The sequence below is a fragment of the Mobula birostris genome, chromosome 14 (assembly GCF_030028105.1).
Source record: "Mobula birostris isolate sMobBir1 chromosome 14, sMobBir1.hap1, whole genome shotgun sequence".
Classification (NCBI taxonomy): domain Eukaryota; kingdom Metazoa; phylum Chordata; class Chondrichthyes; order Myliobatiformes; family Myliobatidae; genus Mobula; species Mobula birostris.
The window spans coordinates 78,116,648-78,134,091 of NC_092383.1; the positions used below are offsets into that span (position 1 = coordinate 78,116,648).

Genomic DNA, 17,444 nt, shown 5'->3' on the forward strand with positions numbered 1-17,444 from the left:
TGTTTACATCACTTAGTTATGGACTTGCCTACTATTGGGCACATTATCTCAATGAAGATATCCAACCTCAGCCATTTATCTTGAGAAAAGACTTTACCAATACATCCTTCCAGACCCCCAATGTTCTGGCATGTTTACTTAATCTTTATTTTTGCACCTTCTTCAGCTTTCCTGCTAAATGAGTAAAATGGAGAGCAAGAGATGCACTTTAGAAGTAATGCACAATGTTAAGTGAACAAGAGGATATCAAGTAGCACGGGGGTCCCCAGGCTTCTTTGCACCGCGGACCAGTTTAATATTAACAATACTCTTGCGGACCGGCCGACCTAGGGGGGTGTTAATCACGACCGGAATATAGGTGATAAGTCAACTATGAGTTACTTGTAAGTGGCTAATACACTCAATTTCATTTCTAAAAGGGTTTATCTAACGAACTTAATATTAAACACACAGCGCATATTTTCCTCGCATGAACGTAGTGATAAGTCAACAGTGGTTCCCAGCCTCCGGGCCGCGGACCGATACTTTGCCGCGAAGAATGCTCATTTTCAAACCCCTTCTCGGCATTTGTTCTTTTGCCCAGTTGTAACCTTGAGCAGCTCCGTAACTCTCCAAGATCTCCACTCCTGCCATACTGAATGTTTTCACTTGTTCCAATTCTTTTTCACTCATCACTAGCCTTACCTTTAGCCGCCTCGATCACCAGTCTCAGAATTTCTCCTTAAAATCTCTCCACCTCACCAGCCTTCTTAAAGATGTCTCTTTAACTCCACTTCATAGACCAAGTGTTGAATTAACAGATTGAATGAAGCTCTCTATGCAATTTTGTTTGATCATGCTCCCTTGAAGCATCCGGAGATAGTAACCATAGCAAAAACATAGTAAATAAACATCTGCAAGGCCTCATTTCTCATTCAGGCAGGTAATGCTGGTATCCTGTGGTTATCAATGCTTAGCAATCCCACTGCTAAACCTCAATCCTACCCTTCTGATCTAAATGTGCGTTGTCTGCAGCAACAATTAGAAACCATCCAGTTAACGTCTGTTATTTGTTTGAACTGTGGCCGATCAGTGAACGGGAATGCCAGTAGAAGCAGCAGCTTCACACAGATCCACAAATAAAGATTTTAAAAAGCAGCTTTTCAAGGAGGTTTTTGGACTTTGAACTGTAACCAATCAGTGCACGGGATTCAGGTGCAAAGATGAATAAAAAAGTAAGGTGGGGCAAGCTGAGCGGCCATTGTGTGAGTGGACCAGCGTCAGAGTGGGGAGGTGTTGGCTCAACAGGCTTGCACAAGGTAAGTAGCTGATAAGTTTCTACTTTTTTTATTCCTCATTCCGTATCTGTTAGGGCATAGTTAGAGCAATGAGAATGACTCTAGGGGCAGTATTATGTACTTTCTGTAACATGTGGGGGTTCTGGGAGGCATACAGCCTTTCCAGATCATCAAATCTGCACCAGGTGCACCGAGCTGTAGCTCCTCAAAGAGTGCGTTAAGGAACTGGAGTTGCAGCTCGATGACTACCGGCTCAGATGCCAGACTGAGGAAGTGATAGGTAGAGCTACAGTGAGGTAGTCACCCCTAGGTTGCAGAAGACAGGGTAACTGGGCGACTGTCAGGAGGAAGAAAGGAAGTGGGTATAGGAAAGGATCTAAAGTGGTGGTGGGGGGGGGGGAATGGCCTACCAGGGAGCTGCAGCTGCAGGGTGTCTGGCACTGTGGCTCAAAGCAGAAGAGATGCAAAGAGGACTGCAGTAGTGATAGGGGATTCCATAGTTAGAGGAATAGAGATGAGATTCTGTTGCCGCAATACAGACACCCAGATAATATGTTGCCTCCTGGTGCCAGGGATGTCTCTAATCTGGTCCTGGGCATTCTAAAGGGGGAGGGTGAGCAGCCAGAAGTCTTCATACATATTGGCACCAATGACATGGGTACGAAAGGCAAGGAGGTCCTGAGGAGAGGTTTTAGGGAACTAGGTAGAAAGCTGAAAAGCAGGACCGTCAAGAGTAGTAATCTCTCGATTGTTGCCTGTGCCACGCACCAGTGATGGGCAAGATTTGGCAGATAAATGCATGGTCGAGGAACTGGTGCAGGGGGCAGATGGTCAGATTTCTGGATCATTGGGATCTTTTGCCTGGTGGAATTCATTGCCACAGGTTGTTGTAGAGGCCAAGTCACTGGGTGTACTTAAAGCAGAGGTCGACAGATTTTTGATGTCACAACAGAAGGGATACAGGAGACTGGGGCTGAGAGGAAAAATGGATCAGCCATGATGAAATGACACAGCAGATTCGATGGGTCAAATGGCCTAATTCTGTTCATATATATATATATATATATATATATATATTATGGTCTATGACCTTACGGTTATTGAGCTTTGGTGAACTCAAGAACCTGGAAAAAAATTATCAATTTAGTTTGTGATGTAAAAAAATGAAAATGAATGAAAGCTGATTAGGAGGCTGCTGACAGGATGTAAAAGTGATGAGTTTAGCAAAGCAACAATGAAACTACTCATTCATTTACATTTGCAATTGGCACCAGGGTAACATATCAGAAAGGATCTAAAAGGAACATTTAGATCAGTTAAAGGTTCAAACATCCTAAGCAGGTAGGGAGCAAGAAGGAGTTCAGAAAGCCCACCTCAATCCACACTTACCTAGTCCGTGCCTGATGGCGATGGGAGATCTCAGCACAGGTCCCAGCTGCTTTGGATCCCCAACCAGAACCAGCTGTCCACCATCTTTGTTTCCCAAATCCACTGGATCTAGCAATCCTTGAAGAGTAAACCGTGGGCATCAATACACTGAGAACTGTGCAACAGGCAACATACGGCACGGGTAAGGTACAGAGTCAGACTCACTCTACTCCTCAACAATTCATCTTGCCCTAACCTTGATGGAGCTCCCCCTACTGCATCATGATTAAAGATCAAGATCAGCTTTCTCACAAGTAAATCGAAAAATGCACTGTTTCTGTCAATAGCAACACAGCATCCCTACTACTTGTGAAGTCTAACCCATATATTTTTGGAATGTGGGAGGAAACCCACATGGGGAATATACAAAATCCTGACAGAGAACGGTGGGAGTTTGAACCCAGACTGCTGGTACTGTAATGCATTATGCTAATGTTACTGCGTCGCCCTATAATAAGACACTTATTTAATTTGTCACATATAACTGTCTAAGTGAAGGTGAAGTGGGGGGAAATTCTGTTCATGTGGAGTGAATTCACTAAAGGGTTTGTTCCATTCATCCTTCCAAGTACCAGAGTCAGCCCAGTAGTTGCACCAAAACGAAGCCCATGTCACAGGGCTGCATAGACAATGGCTCTCTCTCTACTGCTCACTTTCTGTTATAGTTCTTCAATTTCTGTGCGCAGATTATTCTCCTTACTAGCCTTCTACCTTTTGAAGAGGAGAAGATCTAGGATGGAAAATGGTGTAAGTAGTCACCTCAACTGGTTCAGTTGTGAATCATGACTGTTAAAACTAGTTCTGTTCCCCTTGAGAACAGGAAGTTTTGGGATGTACTTAATAAAAACGTAAAGTTTCTGAAGCAACACAAGAGACACTGGAGAAACTCAGTGGGTCAGGGAGTATCTATAGATGGAGATGTACATTCAACGTTTTGGGTTGACACCCTTCACCTGGACCTGAATTTCTAAATTTTGAATAAGAAATAAATTGGCTCTAGTGGCTAGTAATCAAGCACCAGACAAAATGCCTGCTAGAAAAGGATCAAGGATCAATTTTATTCACCACATATATTTACATGCTTTAGGAATTTGCTGTGGCATGTTGGTCAGGTAGCAACTTAAAACAAAAACAACATTCAACAATTATACAGAATACTATAAAAATAAAGTTTGAGGTTCAAGTGCAGATAGGAGTAAAATGTGCATAAATACAGCGCATAGGTACCAGCATGTATTTACAATGTAAAGAGTGCTGGAAACAGGAGAGAGAGTTAATGTTTCAGCTTGGTAACCCCTCCTTCCTGTACAACAAAATGATGCTATTTTATAACTTCCACAGCAAGTCGTTGTTATCTGGAAGAAACAGCAATTCCCAAAAGGAAATCAGATAAACACATATAAAACAAAGCAATGGGAAAAAGAGCAGTGGAGATGAACACGGACTGCTCTTCTATAGTTGATTCATTCTGTGCTGTACCATTTACAGTCACTGTGATTAGAGCATTTGCAGTTACCTCTACCTGATACACTGTGACTATATTCATATTCTAGTGTATTCACCACACAAATTCCATTCTCATTAAGCAGAAAGCCAAGATGTTGGAAAGAGTTGGGCCAATCATCAAAACAACAGCTGCTACTCTGAGAGAACTAGTAAACAGTCGAAGAAAAACATGAACACAATGCAGACTAATACTTCACGGGAGATCATTCTTCAATGTGCGGGGCCATCAAAGGAACTTTCCAATTAGGCCCACTCTTGTTCTTCTGCTTCATACCTGTAAATTCCTCTCTTTCAGATATTTAATGGCCTTTTAGAAGTTGTTTGATCTACCTTCACCAAACCTCGGTGTTTTCCAGATTACAATTTGCATCATTAAGAAATCTTCACCTACCCTTTGCACCAGATGTTTCTGCTACTTATTTAGAATGGTGATCTCTGCAGAGAGGAGAACGGTTTACCTTGTCATTTCTTTGGCAACTCCTTTGGTGCTGAGCCTGCATTAAAATCTTCCTTCCCATCTATACTTGAGTACAGCCACAACTTTTCCAGTCTCTCCATAGAACCAGTCTTTGGCTCTATTCTAGTAAATCTCATCACTGTGTGGACTGTAGGCACGGGCTTGATGTAAATTAATTTAACTTCTAACCTCTTGATTTTGATCACTTACCACATTGTCTCGAGTTAATATAACTGTAATGGAAATCTCTGTGGTAGAAACTTGTTCCATCCCCATTAATTGGAATTGAATGCAGAGAAGTGCAAATGGTTGCACTTCGATGGGACCAACCAGGGTAGGTCTTAGAGTGAACAGTTGAGCACTGAGTAATACAATAGGACAAAGGGATCTGGGAATACAGGTCCATAATTCATTGAAAGTAGATGGGGTCTTAATGAAAACTTTTCACACACTGGCCTTCATAAATCAAAGAATTGAGTACAGGAGATGGAATGGTATGTTGAAGTTGTATAAGACATTGGTGAAGCCTAATTTGGAGCACTGTGTGTAGTTTTGGCCACCTACCTACAAGAAAGATGCAAAGAAGATTGGAAGAATACAGAGAAAACTTACAAGGATGTTGCTGGGTCTGGAGGACATGGATCATAAGGAAAGAATGAATAGGTTAGGACTTAATTCTTTACAACATAGGAGACTTAATAGAGGTATACAAAATTATGAAAGGTATAGATAGGGTAAATGCAAGCAGGTTTTTTTTCCACTAAAGTTTGGAGGGACTACAAGCAGAGGTCATGGGTTAAGAGTGAAAGGAGAAAGGTTTAAGGGGAACACGAGTGGAAACTCCTTCACTCAGAGGGTCGTGAGAGTGTGGAATGAGCTGACAGCACAAGTGGGTGCACATGAGCTCAGTTTCAACATTTAAGTGAAGTTTGGATTGGTACAGTATGGATAGTAGGGATATGAAGGGCCGTGGTCCCAGCATTGGTCAATGGGAGTAGGCAGCTTAAATGGTTTCAGCATGGACTAGATGGGCCAAAGGGCCTGTTTCTGTGCTGTACTTTTCTATGACTCTACGACATCTCATCCAGTCTGGAGCTCTATACGCACTGAGGCCGAATTAAGACCCAAACAGAACAGTCTGACAATGACAATAAAGGCACATCATATCCCTGTAGTAAGTATGACTTCCTCACCCTCATTAAGGCCCCATGTCATCCGAAAACCCTGTAACCAAGGACATTAAGCTGCCAGCTCTGTCCCTCTTTAGGCAACAGACACATACAAACTACAGGAGGAATTCATTAGGCCAGGCAGTATCTATGGAGGGGAATAAAAGTCAACACCTCAGGCCGAAATCCTTCCCCAGGACGGGAAAGGAAAGGGCGGAAGCCATAATAAGGTGTGGAGAGGGGAAGGAGTACAAGCTGGTAGATGATAGGCGAGTTCAGGTCAGGGAATGTAGGAGGATGAGGGAAGAGGGGATGAAGCAAGAAGCTGGGAAGCTTAAATTTGGTCAGAGAGCAGGATGTCTATCTGTACTCGAGGGGCAGGGTAGCCACTTCCTGAAATCCTGTGGAATTGGCCTCTTGTACAATGTACTTGGAAAGGATACAGAGGAGATTAATCAGTGTGTAACATGCAGTGATGTAGATCAGCTGGAGAAATTGGAACTGATGACCTGAGGAAAGTGACCCAGTATATGCAATGCCTATGAGAATTATCCACCCCCCCCCCCCACCCCCAGAAGTTTTCATGTTTTATTGTTTTACAACATTGAATCACAGTGGATTTACTTTGGCTGGCTTTTTTTTACACTGATCAGCAGAAAAGACACTTTTGTGTCAAAATGAAAACAAGTTTCTACAAATTGGTCTAAATGTATTACAATTATTAAACACAAAATAATTGATTGCATAATTACTCACCCCCTTCAAGTCAGTATTTAGTAGATGCACCTTTGGCAGCAATTACAGCCTTCAGTCTGTGTGGATAGGTCTCTGTCAGCTTTGCACATCTGGGCACTGCAATTTTTCCCCATACTTCTTTACAAAACTGCTCAAGCTCTGTCAAATTGCACAGAGATTGTGAGCGAACAGCCCTTTTCAAGTCCAGCCATAAATTCTCAATTAGATTGAGATCTGGATTTCTCAATTTGGATTGGTCACTCCAGGACATTAACTTTGTTGTTTTTAAGCCATTCCTGTGTAGCTTTGACTTTACGCTTGGGGTCATTGTCTTGCTGGAAAACAAATCTTCTCCCAAGTCACAGTTCTCTTGCAGATTGCATCAGGTTTCCTCCAGGATTTCTTGTATTTTGCTGCATTCATTTTACCCTCCTTCACAAGCCTTCCAGGGCCTGCTGCAGTGAAGCATCCCCACAGCATGATGCAGCTACCACCATGCTTCATGGTAAGGAAGGTGTGTTTTTGATGATGTGCGGTGTTTGGCTTATGCCAAACATAGCATTTAATCTGATGGGCAAAAAGTAAAATTTTGGTATCATCAGACCTTTAACCCTTCTTCCAGCTGACTTCAGAGTCTCCCACTTGCCTTCTGCCAAACTCTAGCCGAGATTTCATGTGTTTTTTTTTCCAACAGTGGCTTTCTCTTTGCCACTTTCACACAAAGCTGCGACTTGTGAAGCACCGTGGCAATAGTTGTTGTATGCACAGTCTCACCCATCTCAGCTAATGAAGCTTCCAACTTCTCCAGACTTGTCATAGGTCTCTTGGTGGCCTCTCTCACTAGTCCCTTTCTTGTACAGTCACTCAGTTTTTGAGGACAGCTTGCTCTCAGCTGTGCTATATTCTTCCCATTTCTTGATGATTGATTTAACTGTACTCCAAGGGATATTCAGTGACCTAGAAATTTTGTCTCCAACTCCTGACCTGTGCTTTTCAATAACCTTTTCAAAGAGTTGCTTGGAGTGTTCTTTTGTCTTCATAGTGTAGTTTTTGCCAGGATACAGACTCACCAGCAGTTGGACCTTCCTGATACAGGTGTATCATTACTACCATCAATTGAAACACCTTGACTACACACAGGTAATCTCCATTTAACTAACTAAATGATTTCTAAAACCAATTGGTTGCACCACTGATGATTTGGCGTGTCATTTGGTGGTGAATACTTATGCAACCAATTAGTGTTTTCTATTTGTAATTAATTTAGATCACTTTGTAGAGATCCGTTTTCACTTCGACACAAAAGTGTCTTTTTCTGTTGATCAGTGTCAAAAAAGACAAATTAAATTCACTGTGATTCAATGTTGTAAAACAATAAAACATGAAAACTTCCAGGGGGAGGGGGTGAATACTTTTTATAGGCTCTGTATATAAATGAAGGCTTTTAAGAGCTCAGGGAGGGACAGTTTCCTCTAATAAGTGAGTTAGTGCTCAAAGTTCTTGCGATTTTAAATTAACAAGCAAAAAATGAGATGAGAAGAACTGTATCCCCAGTTAAGATCTAAAAAAAACTACCCGAAAATCTAATGACATTGGAGCATTAAATTTCAAAGGCATGAGCTTGAAATTGCTGAATGCGTGGGATTTGGGAGGAAAGACCAGGATGCAAGACTAAACTGGTGACATCTTTTAACGAGACAGCAGAAGAACAAAGTACCAAGGGAGTCCATCTACGGTGCAAGGCAGCAGTCTGTCTACAGTCCATAAGACATAAGAGCAGACACAGGCCATTCAGCTCATCGAGTCTGCTCTGCCCACTCCATTATAGCTGATCTCAATCCCAATCTCCTGCCTTCTCCCTGTTACATTTTATGGCCTTACTAATCAAGAACCTAGCAACCTCCACTTTAAATATTCCCAAATAACTTGGCCTCCACAGCTGTCTGTTGCAATGGATTCTACAGATTCGCTACCCTCTGGCTAAAGAAATTCCTCCTTATCTCTGTTCTAAATGGATGTCCCTCTATTCTGAGGCTGTGTCCTCTGGTCCTAGACTCACCCACCATGGGAAACATAGCTCCTCACATCCTCTCTATTCAGACCTTTCAATATCCAATAGGTTTCAATGAGATCGCCCTCTCATTCTTCTAAACAGCGAGTACTGGCCTAGTGCCATCAAAAGCTCCTCATAGTTCATTCCTGGGATTATTCTCTGGAACCTCCTTTGAACCCTCTCCAATGCCAGCACATCTTTTCTAAGTTAAGTGACCCAAAACTGCTCATAATTCTCCCATTGTGGTCTGGCCAATGCCTTATAAAGCCTCAACATTATATCCTTGCTCTTCTATTCTAGTCCTCTGGAAATGAATGCTATCATTGCATTTGCCTCCCTTACCAGAAACTCAACCTGCAAGTTAAGCTTTAGGGAGTACTGCACCTTTGATTTTTGAATTTTCTCCCTATTTAGAAAATAGTCTTCACCTTTACTCCTTTTACCAAAGTGCACGACCATACACTTCCCTATGCCATATTCCCTCTGCCACTTCTTTGCCCATTCTCCCAATCTTCCTAAGTCCTTCTCCAGACTCCCTGCTTCCTCAGCACTACCTACCTCCCACCTACCTTTGCATCGTCCACAAACTTGGCTACAAAGCCATCAATCCCGTCACCCAAATCACTGACATATAACATGACAAGAAGCGGTCCCAACACTGACTCGTGGAACACCACAAGTAACTGGCAGCCAACCAGAAAAGTCCTCCTTTATTCCTAATCTGCCTCCTGCCAGTCAGCCAATCCTCTATCCATGCTAGTAACTTTCCAGTAATACCGTGGGTTCTTAGCTTGCTAATGTGCAGCACCTTGTCAAAGGCCTTCTGAAAATCTAAGTAATCAACATCCACAGACTCTCCTTTGCCTATCTTGCCTGCTGGTTCTTCAAAGAGCTCCAAACAAACTTGTCAGGTGTGATTTCCCCTTAAGGAAACCATGCTGACTTTGGCCTACTTTATCATGTGCCTCCAAGTACCCCAAAACCTCACCCTTAATAATAGAGTCCAACATCTTCCCAACCACTAAGTCAGGCTAACTGGCCTACAAATTCCCATCTTATGCCTCCATCCCTTCTTTAAGAATTGAGTGACAGCTGACAGTCTTCTCAGACCCCGGAGTTGATTCTTAGAACAACACTAACCTTGTACAATTAAAGGTAGAGAAATGAGGGCTGATACCTCAGGAAAATAAGGAAAATAAAGTTCATTTGTACATTATTAACATATTTTTACCTGCAATTGCAATGATACTTTCAGGTTCAACAGCATGTCCAGCCTCGTCAATGAACACATGAGAGAAATGGCCAGGTGGAAAATTTGCAGAAGCTAGTCTGTTTAAAAATAGATAGAAAAACAACAATAAAATGCTCTGTAATCCTTACCTGATTCTCACTCCACCCATTTCAGAAATGCACAATATCCACTCAAATATGTAGCATTTGTCCACTACCAAACACAAATCCTTCCAAAATACTCATGTATGAACTGAACACTGGCCAAGTGCTCCTCTGAACGGGAGTTTGGTGATCAGTAGAGGTCCACTCTCCATTTTCTCAAGAGTGTTGAGTTTGCTTGGGCTCCTCTGTTATGTGTAGAGTGGAATCAGACTAGGCACAATATTAAAAGGTTTTGAGAAGTGAAAGGGTGATTGGTATTATAAACGGTGGATAATAAAATGGTACGGGAGTGGTAAAGAGAGTGGAACTAGCATGGGCTCAACTGTATAATGCAGAGTAATAAAGAAAATGCTTAAGGAATTCAGCAGGTCAGGCAGCATCTACATTGAGGAATACAGAGCCATTTCGGAATGAGACTCTTCATCAAGACCAAGTCTGAAAGGTTTTGGCCCAAAACATTGGCTTTTTATTCCTCTCCATAGATGCTACCTGACCAGCAGAGTTCCTCAAGTATTTTGCGTGTGTTACGCTGGATTTCTAGCATCTGCAGAATGTCTTGTACAGGAGCAGAATTAGGCCATTCAGCCCATCGAGTCTGCTCCGCCATTCCATCATGGCTTATCCTGGATTTCACTTAACCCCATACATCTGCCTTCTCACCATATCACTGGCTACCTCAACTTCTGTGTGGACTGCAATGTTCCGACAAGAACTGTCCTTTGTTAGTCAAATAACAAGCCATGGGTAACAAAGGACATTAAGGACATCCTGAATGCTAAAAAGAGGGCGTTTAGAGATGGAAATAGGGAGGAGCTGAGGGCAATACAGAGGGACCTGAAAGCCAGGATCAGGGAGGCTAAAGACAAGTATAAGAGGAAGCTTGAGTGGAAACTCTAGCAGAACAACATGAGAGAGGTCTGGAATGGGATGAGGACCATTACTGGGTTCCGGCAAACTAGCAACAGAGGAGCAGAAGGCAGTGTGGACAGGGCCAATGAACTTAACCTGTTCTTTAACAGATTTGACATTGTGGCCCCTGCCCATCCCCCACGAGTCATCTGTTGTTGGCCCCCAACCAACACATATTCCACTCTCCCCTCCTACCCCTCTTCACAGTCCCCCACCCTGCTCTCATGACTATACCCCTTCCCCACACGAAACCACCATGGTGGGCTTCACAGCTGAACAGGTGAGAAGACGGTTGAAACGTCTCAACCCAAGCAAGGCTGCAGGCCCAGATGGTGTCAGTACCAGGGTGCTCAAAGCCTGTGCCCCTCAGCTATGTGGAGTACTTCGCCATGTCTTCAACCTGAGCCTGAGGCTCCGGAGGGTTCCTGTGCTGTGGAAGACATCCTGCCTTGTCCCTGTGCCGAAGACACCGCGCCACAGTGGCCTCAATGACTATAGACCGGTGGCATTGACCTCCCACATCATGAAGACCCTGGAGAGATTTGTTCTGGAGCTGCTCCGGCCTATGGTTAGGCCACACTTAGATCCCCTCCAGTTCGCCTACCAGCCCCAACTAGGAGTTGATGCCATCGTCTACCTGCTGAACCGTGTCTACACCCACCTGGACAAGCCAGCGAGCACTGTGAAGGTCATGGTTTTTGACTTCTCCAGTGCGTTCAACACCTTCCGCCCTGCTCTGCTGGGGGAGAAGCTGACAGCGATGCAGGTGGATGCTTTTCTGGTGTCATGGATTATTGATTACCTGACTGGCAGACTACAGCACATGTGCTTGCAACACTGTGTGTCCGACAGAGTGATCAGCAGCACTGGGGCTCCACAGGGGACTGTCTTGTCTCCCTTTCTCTTCACCATTTACACCTCAGACTTCAACTACTGCACAGAGTCTTGTCATCTTCAGAAGTTTTCTGATGACTCTGTCATAGTTGGATGCATCAGCAAGGGAGATGAGGCTGAATACAGGGCTACGGTAGGAAACTTTGTCACATGGTATGAGCAGAATTATCTGCAGCTTAATGTGAAAAAGACTAAGGAGCTGGTGGTAGACCTGAGGAGAGCTAAGGTACCGGTGACACCTGTTTCCATCCAGGGTGTCAGTGTGGACATGGTGGAGGATTACAAATACCTGGGGTTACGAATTGACAATAAACTGGACTGGTCAAAGAACACTGAGGCTGTCTACAAGAAGGGTCAGAGCTGTCTCTATTTCCTGAGGAGACTGAGGTCCTTTAACATCTGTCCGACGATGCTGAGGATGTTCTACGAGTCTGTGGTGGCCAGTGCTATCATGTTTGCTGTTGTGTGCTGGGGCAGCAGGCTGAGGGTAGCAGACACCAACAGAATCAACAAACTCATTCGTAAGGCCAGTGATGTTGTGGGGATGGAACTGGACTCTCTCATGGTGGTGTCTGAAAAGAGGATGCTGTCCAAGTTGCATGCCATCTTGGTCAATGTCTCCCATCCACTACATAATGTACCGGGTGGGCACAGGAGTACATTCAGCCAGAGACTCATTCCTCCGAGATGCAGCACAGAGCGTCATAGGAAGTCATTCCTGCCTGTGGCCATCAAACTTTACAACTCCTCCCTTGGAGGGTCAGACACCCTGAGCCAATAGGCTGGTACTGGACTTATTTCCTGGCATAATTTACATAGTACTATTTAATTATTTATGGTGCAACTGTAATGAAAACCAATTTCCCTCGGGATCAATAAAGTATGACTATGACTATATCGCTTGATGCCCTGACCAACGAGGAAACTATCAACTTTCACCTTAAGTATACCCACGGACTTGATCTCCACCGGGGTCTGCAGCAGAGCATTCCACAGATTCACTACTCTCTGGCTAAAAAAAATTCCTCCTTACTGCTGTTCTAAAGGGTTGCCGCTCAATTTTGAGGCTGTGCCCTCTAGTTCTGGATACCCCCACCATAGGTAACATCCTCTCCACATCCACCCTATCTAGTCTTCTCAACATTCGGTACGTTTCAATGAGATCCCCCCAGCATTCTCCTAAGTTCCAGTGAGTACAGGCCCAAAGCTGCCAAACACTCCTCATATGTTAACCCCTTCATTCCCAGAATCATTCTCCTGAACCTCCTCTGGACTCTCTCCGATGACAACAAATCCTTTCTGAGATATGGTGTTGAAAACTGTTGACAATACTCCAAGTGCAATCTGACTAGTGTCTTCTAAAGGCTCAGCATTATCTCCTTGCTTTTCTATTCTATTCCCCTTGAAATAAATGCCAACATTGCATTTGCCTTCTTTACCACAGACTCAATCTGGAAATTAACTTTCTGGGAGATTTCACAAGGACTCCTAAGTCCTTCTGCACCTCTGATGTTTGAACCTTCTCCCCATTTAGATAGTAGTCTGCACTATTGTTCCTTTACCAAAATACATTATCGTACATTTCCCAACACTATTCCATCTGCCACTTTTTTGCCCATTCTTCCAATTTGCCCAAGTCCTGCTGCAATCCTTCTTCAGCACCACCTACCCCACCACCCAACTTCGTATCATCCCCAAACTTTGCAACAAAGCCATCAACTCCATTATCCAAATCATTGACATACAATGTGAAAAGTAGCAGTCCCAATACTGACCCCTGGGGAACACCACTAGTCACTGGCAGCCAACCAGAAAAGGCCCCCTTTATTCCCACTCACTGTCTCTTTCCTATCAGCCATTCCTCTATCCATGCCAGTATCTTCCCTGTAATGCCATAGGATTTTATCTTGTTAGGCAGCCTCATGTGTGGCACCTTATCAAATGTTTTCTGAAAATCCAAGTAAATGACACCCACTGCCTCTCCTGCTTGTCATTTCCTTGAAGAGTTCTAGCAGATTTGTCAGGCAAGATTTCTTTTCACAGAAACCATGCTGATTTTGACTTATTTTATCATTAGTCTCCAAGTACTCCCAAACCTCATCCTTAATAATAGACTCCAACGCTTTCCCAACCAAGGAAGTTAAGCTAACTGGCCTATAATTTCCTTTCTTTTTCCTTCCTCCCTTCTTAAAGAATGGAGTGACATTTGCAAACTTCCAGTCCTCTGGGACCATGCCATAATCAAGTGATTCTTGAAAGATCATGACCAAAGCATCCTCTATTTCTTCAGCAACCTCTCTCAGGGCTCTGGGATGTAGTCCATCTGGTCCAGGTGATTTATCCACCTTAAGACCTTTGGGCTTGCCTGGCACTTTTTCCTTTATAATAGCAGTGGCACTCTCTCCTGCTCCCTGACACTCATGGACATCTGGCACACCGCTAGTGTCTTCCACAGTGAAGACGGATGCAAAGTACCCATTAAGCTTATCTGCTATTTCTTTGTCCCCATTACTACCTCACCAGCATCATTTTCCAGTGGTCCAACATCAACACTGACCTCCCTTTTACTCTTTATATAACTGAAAAAAATTTAAGTATAGTGCAGTGTATTGTTTTGGGTATCAGAGAAGAGGGAATTGCTATTAAGATAACTTATCTACTGGCTATACAATATATCAACTCACAACATTGATGCCAACATTGGTTGACAGAATACTAATGATTGGGACACGTTCACCCACAGTATAGAATGGCTTTGTTTATTTTTGTTGCAAAAGAGGCATCAGTTCAATAAACTAAATTATTACATTTCTTAAGAGCAGAGGAAGTTATGGGGGTGTATGTTCAAAATCATGAGGGGTCCTGTTAATGAAAAATGCTTTCCGTCGTCAGGACACTGGTAACCAGAAGGTTAAAAAAAAACATTTCTTGAAATACTCCGATTACTCACGGAGTATGAAGAAAGAACTAGAACCTTTCCAAATGTGATTAGATAAATCATTAGGTTTTAGAGTAGAGGTTCCCAACCATATGTCATGGACCAACATCATTAAGCAAGGGGCCCAAGGACCCCAGGTTAGGAACCCCTGATTTAGTGCTTTGAGGAAGGGCAGGGAATGGGACTAAATAAAGTTCCTTTTTTGAAAAAAATAAATGACACAGAGCCAATATCCTTCAGCCCTGTAGGCTTCTATAACATTATAGTAAGGTTACCACAAGTCACACCGTTTTCATTACTCACCTTCCAGCAGTTACCAAAGTGCTGGCAATGACTCGATATTGCTTTAGCACTTCTTTGGATGGGACCTCATAACTCCTAGTAGATTCATTCCAGTTGGAGTACTCCTATCAGAAAACAATATCATGTATTATTTGGGCATGAAGGTATCAGACAAGAAGGGTTAATTATCTTCAGTCATTACACTTCCCGTGTAGAAACCCAACTGATTGCATTTGAATGTGTCATTCTAGAGTAGAGAATTCCAAAGGCAAATCACTGTCTGGGTGAAAAAGATTCACCTCAGTTCAGCCTCCTGTGGCCAACCCCTCATTTCGAGTCTATGACTCCAAGAGACAAAGGGGAAAATAGAGAAGGTTAGCTTTATTTGTCACATGTATGTTGAAACATGCAGTGAAGTGCGTCGTTTGTATCGAGAGCGTGCTGATTGCAGCCCGCAACTTTGTCGGCATGCCTCTGGCACTAACGTAGCATGCCCACAATCTATGAACCCTAACTCGTACTTCTTTAGAATGTGAGAGGAAACCAGAAACGCAGAGGAAACTGACTCGGTCACGGGGAGAACGTACGAGCTCCTTACAGACGGGCAGAGATTGATCCCCAATCTTATAACTGGTGCTGTTAGGTGCTACGCTACTGTGCCACGAAACAGCATAATCACATCGATTCTATCAATGTCTTTTCAATGACAAGCTTTTCATTGGCTGCAAAGCATTTTGACATATTAAGTGGCCTGTAAATGCAGCTTTCACTGACAGTGCTCTCATCTCAATGTGGAGAATTAAGCACGAAACATACACACACCTCCCAAGGATGTGCTGTGGGAGCTTGGAGGAACTAAATCAAGAACTTGTCAGCTGAAGAGTGGCCACAAGCCTCTCAGTACAGATTCTCCCCAGTGTCCACCATTTATCTTGCAATTAGCTTCACTAAAGAAAATGATCAGTTGTAATTACATTGCAGCTCTGGGAGTTTTCTTTGCACCAGTTAGGCTGCCGTGTTTCCCTCAGGAGATGCAGAACTTTTCCTTAAGACTTGGTAGTGCAAGAGACACATCAGCATCTGAAGGAAGGCGATAGAGAGATGAGAGAGAAAAGGGAGTAAACTAGTTTTAAACAATCCCACACTAGAGGTCATGGGTTAAATGTGAGAGGTCAAAAGATTACGGGGAAACCTCTTCCCTCAGAGGGTTGTGAGAGTGTGGAATGAGCTGCCTGTGCAAGCGGTGCACGTGAGCCCCATTTCAATGTTTTATTAGGATGGTAGGGGGAATGGAGGGCTAGGGTCCTGTTGCAGGTCAATGATTGTAGGCAGTTTAATTGGACTAGATGAGCTGTTTCTGTGCTGTACTTGTTTACTCTATGACTTCAACTCAAAGGGCACAGATTTGTCACTGTCCTACAAATACAGTCACAGCAGGATCAATGAGTAAAGCCCTCCACGTCTTTTTATCAAACACAGTATGGCAAAGAGTAAAGATCTTTGTGCTTCAGTCATCATCTCAAAGAGCTCTCCTACATCGTCTATGTGACATTTCACAATCAGCATCCGCTCTGTGGGCAGGGAAGTGACTATACAACACTAAATCTAGTTGATCTAGAATCTCCTTTCTGATTTAAAAGCTGGAGCTAAACTGAGCAGTCCCAGAGTGTAACTACCTTCTGCACGCAATGGTACAAGACAGAAAAATGTGCCACAAAACACTTTATACACCACACAATACTCCACAACAAGAAATCTCCTGGAGGAACTCAGAGGATGGAGCAGTATCTGTGTGACAGTTGATTGTTGATAGTCAATGTCCTCCCACAGATGCTGCTCGGCCTGAAGATAGCCTGTTGCTCCAGGTTCCAGTGTCCTCAGACTCATGTCTCAACAGCATTCATTCCCCTTTAGTTTTCTTATTAAATGCATCTATACAACACCATGACCCCCTGAAGTAAAATTCCACATTCTCACCAGCTCATTGTACTCGGTAGTGGCTTTGCTTCACTCACACATCCGAGCTTTTGACTCCGAAGGTAAGATCCACAGAAAGCTGAGTTGTGAGCAACAGCAGTACAGTCCTACCTTCACATCCGAGGGGACGGAGTCCCAGTTCCGACTGGCAGCATTGAGGCGGTAAATATATCTTTTCTCAACAGACCTCCTGATTCGTTGGCAGAGCAGGTCAGTAGCACTGTTAGATGGTGCACAAGCCAGGATATGGGCCGTTGGTATACAGTTTAGCACCTGAAAGTTAAATCCAATATACAGTATATTAAAAAAACACAATGGCTCACAGATGTGTTTCAAAGCAAATGATGCTTCTTAGGAAAACAGTGATAATAAACTCTAATTACACAGGTAATGGCAAAATGGTCCATCATGCCAAAGGTGGCTC

At 43.5% G+C, this 17,444-nt stretch overlaps 1 protein-coding gene across 2 annotated transcripts in view; it reads right to left on the reverse strand.

Moving 5' to 3' along the window:
• Window positions 1-17,444, reverse strand: part of LOC140209999 (putative helicase MOV-10) — a 77,298-nt gene that overhangs the window by 18,806 nt on the left and 41,048 nt on the right. For both annotated transcript variants that reach the window (XM_072278720.1, XM_072278719.1), the window contains exons 11-14: window positions 17,132-17,293; window positions 15,065-15,168; window positions 9,857-9,954; window positions 2,667-2,783 (exon numbers count right to left, since the gene is read on the reverse strand). In XM_072278720.1, coding sequence (XP_072134821.1) covers window positions 2,667-2,783; window positions 9,857-9,954; window positions 15,065-15,168; window positions 17,132-17,293 — 481 coding nt within the window. The remainder of the gene's footprint in view (window positions 1-2,666; window positions 2,784-9,856; window positions 9,955-15,064; window positions 15,169-17,131; window positions 17,294-17,444) is intronic.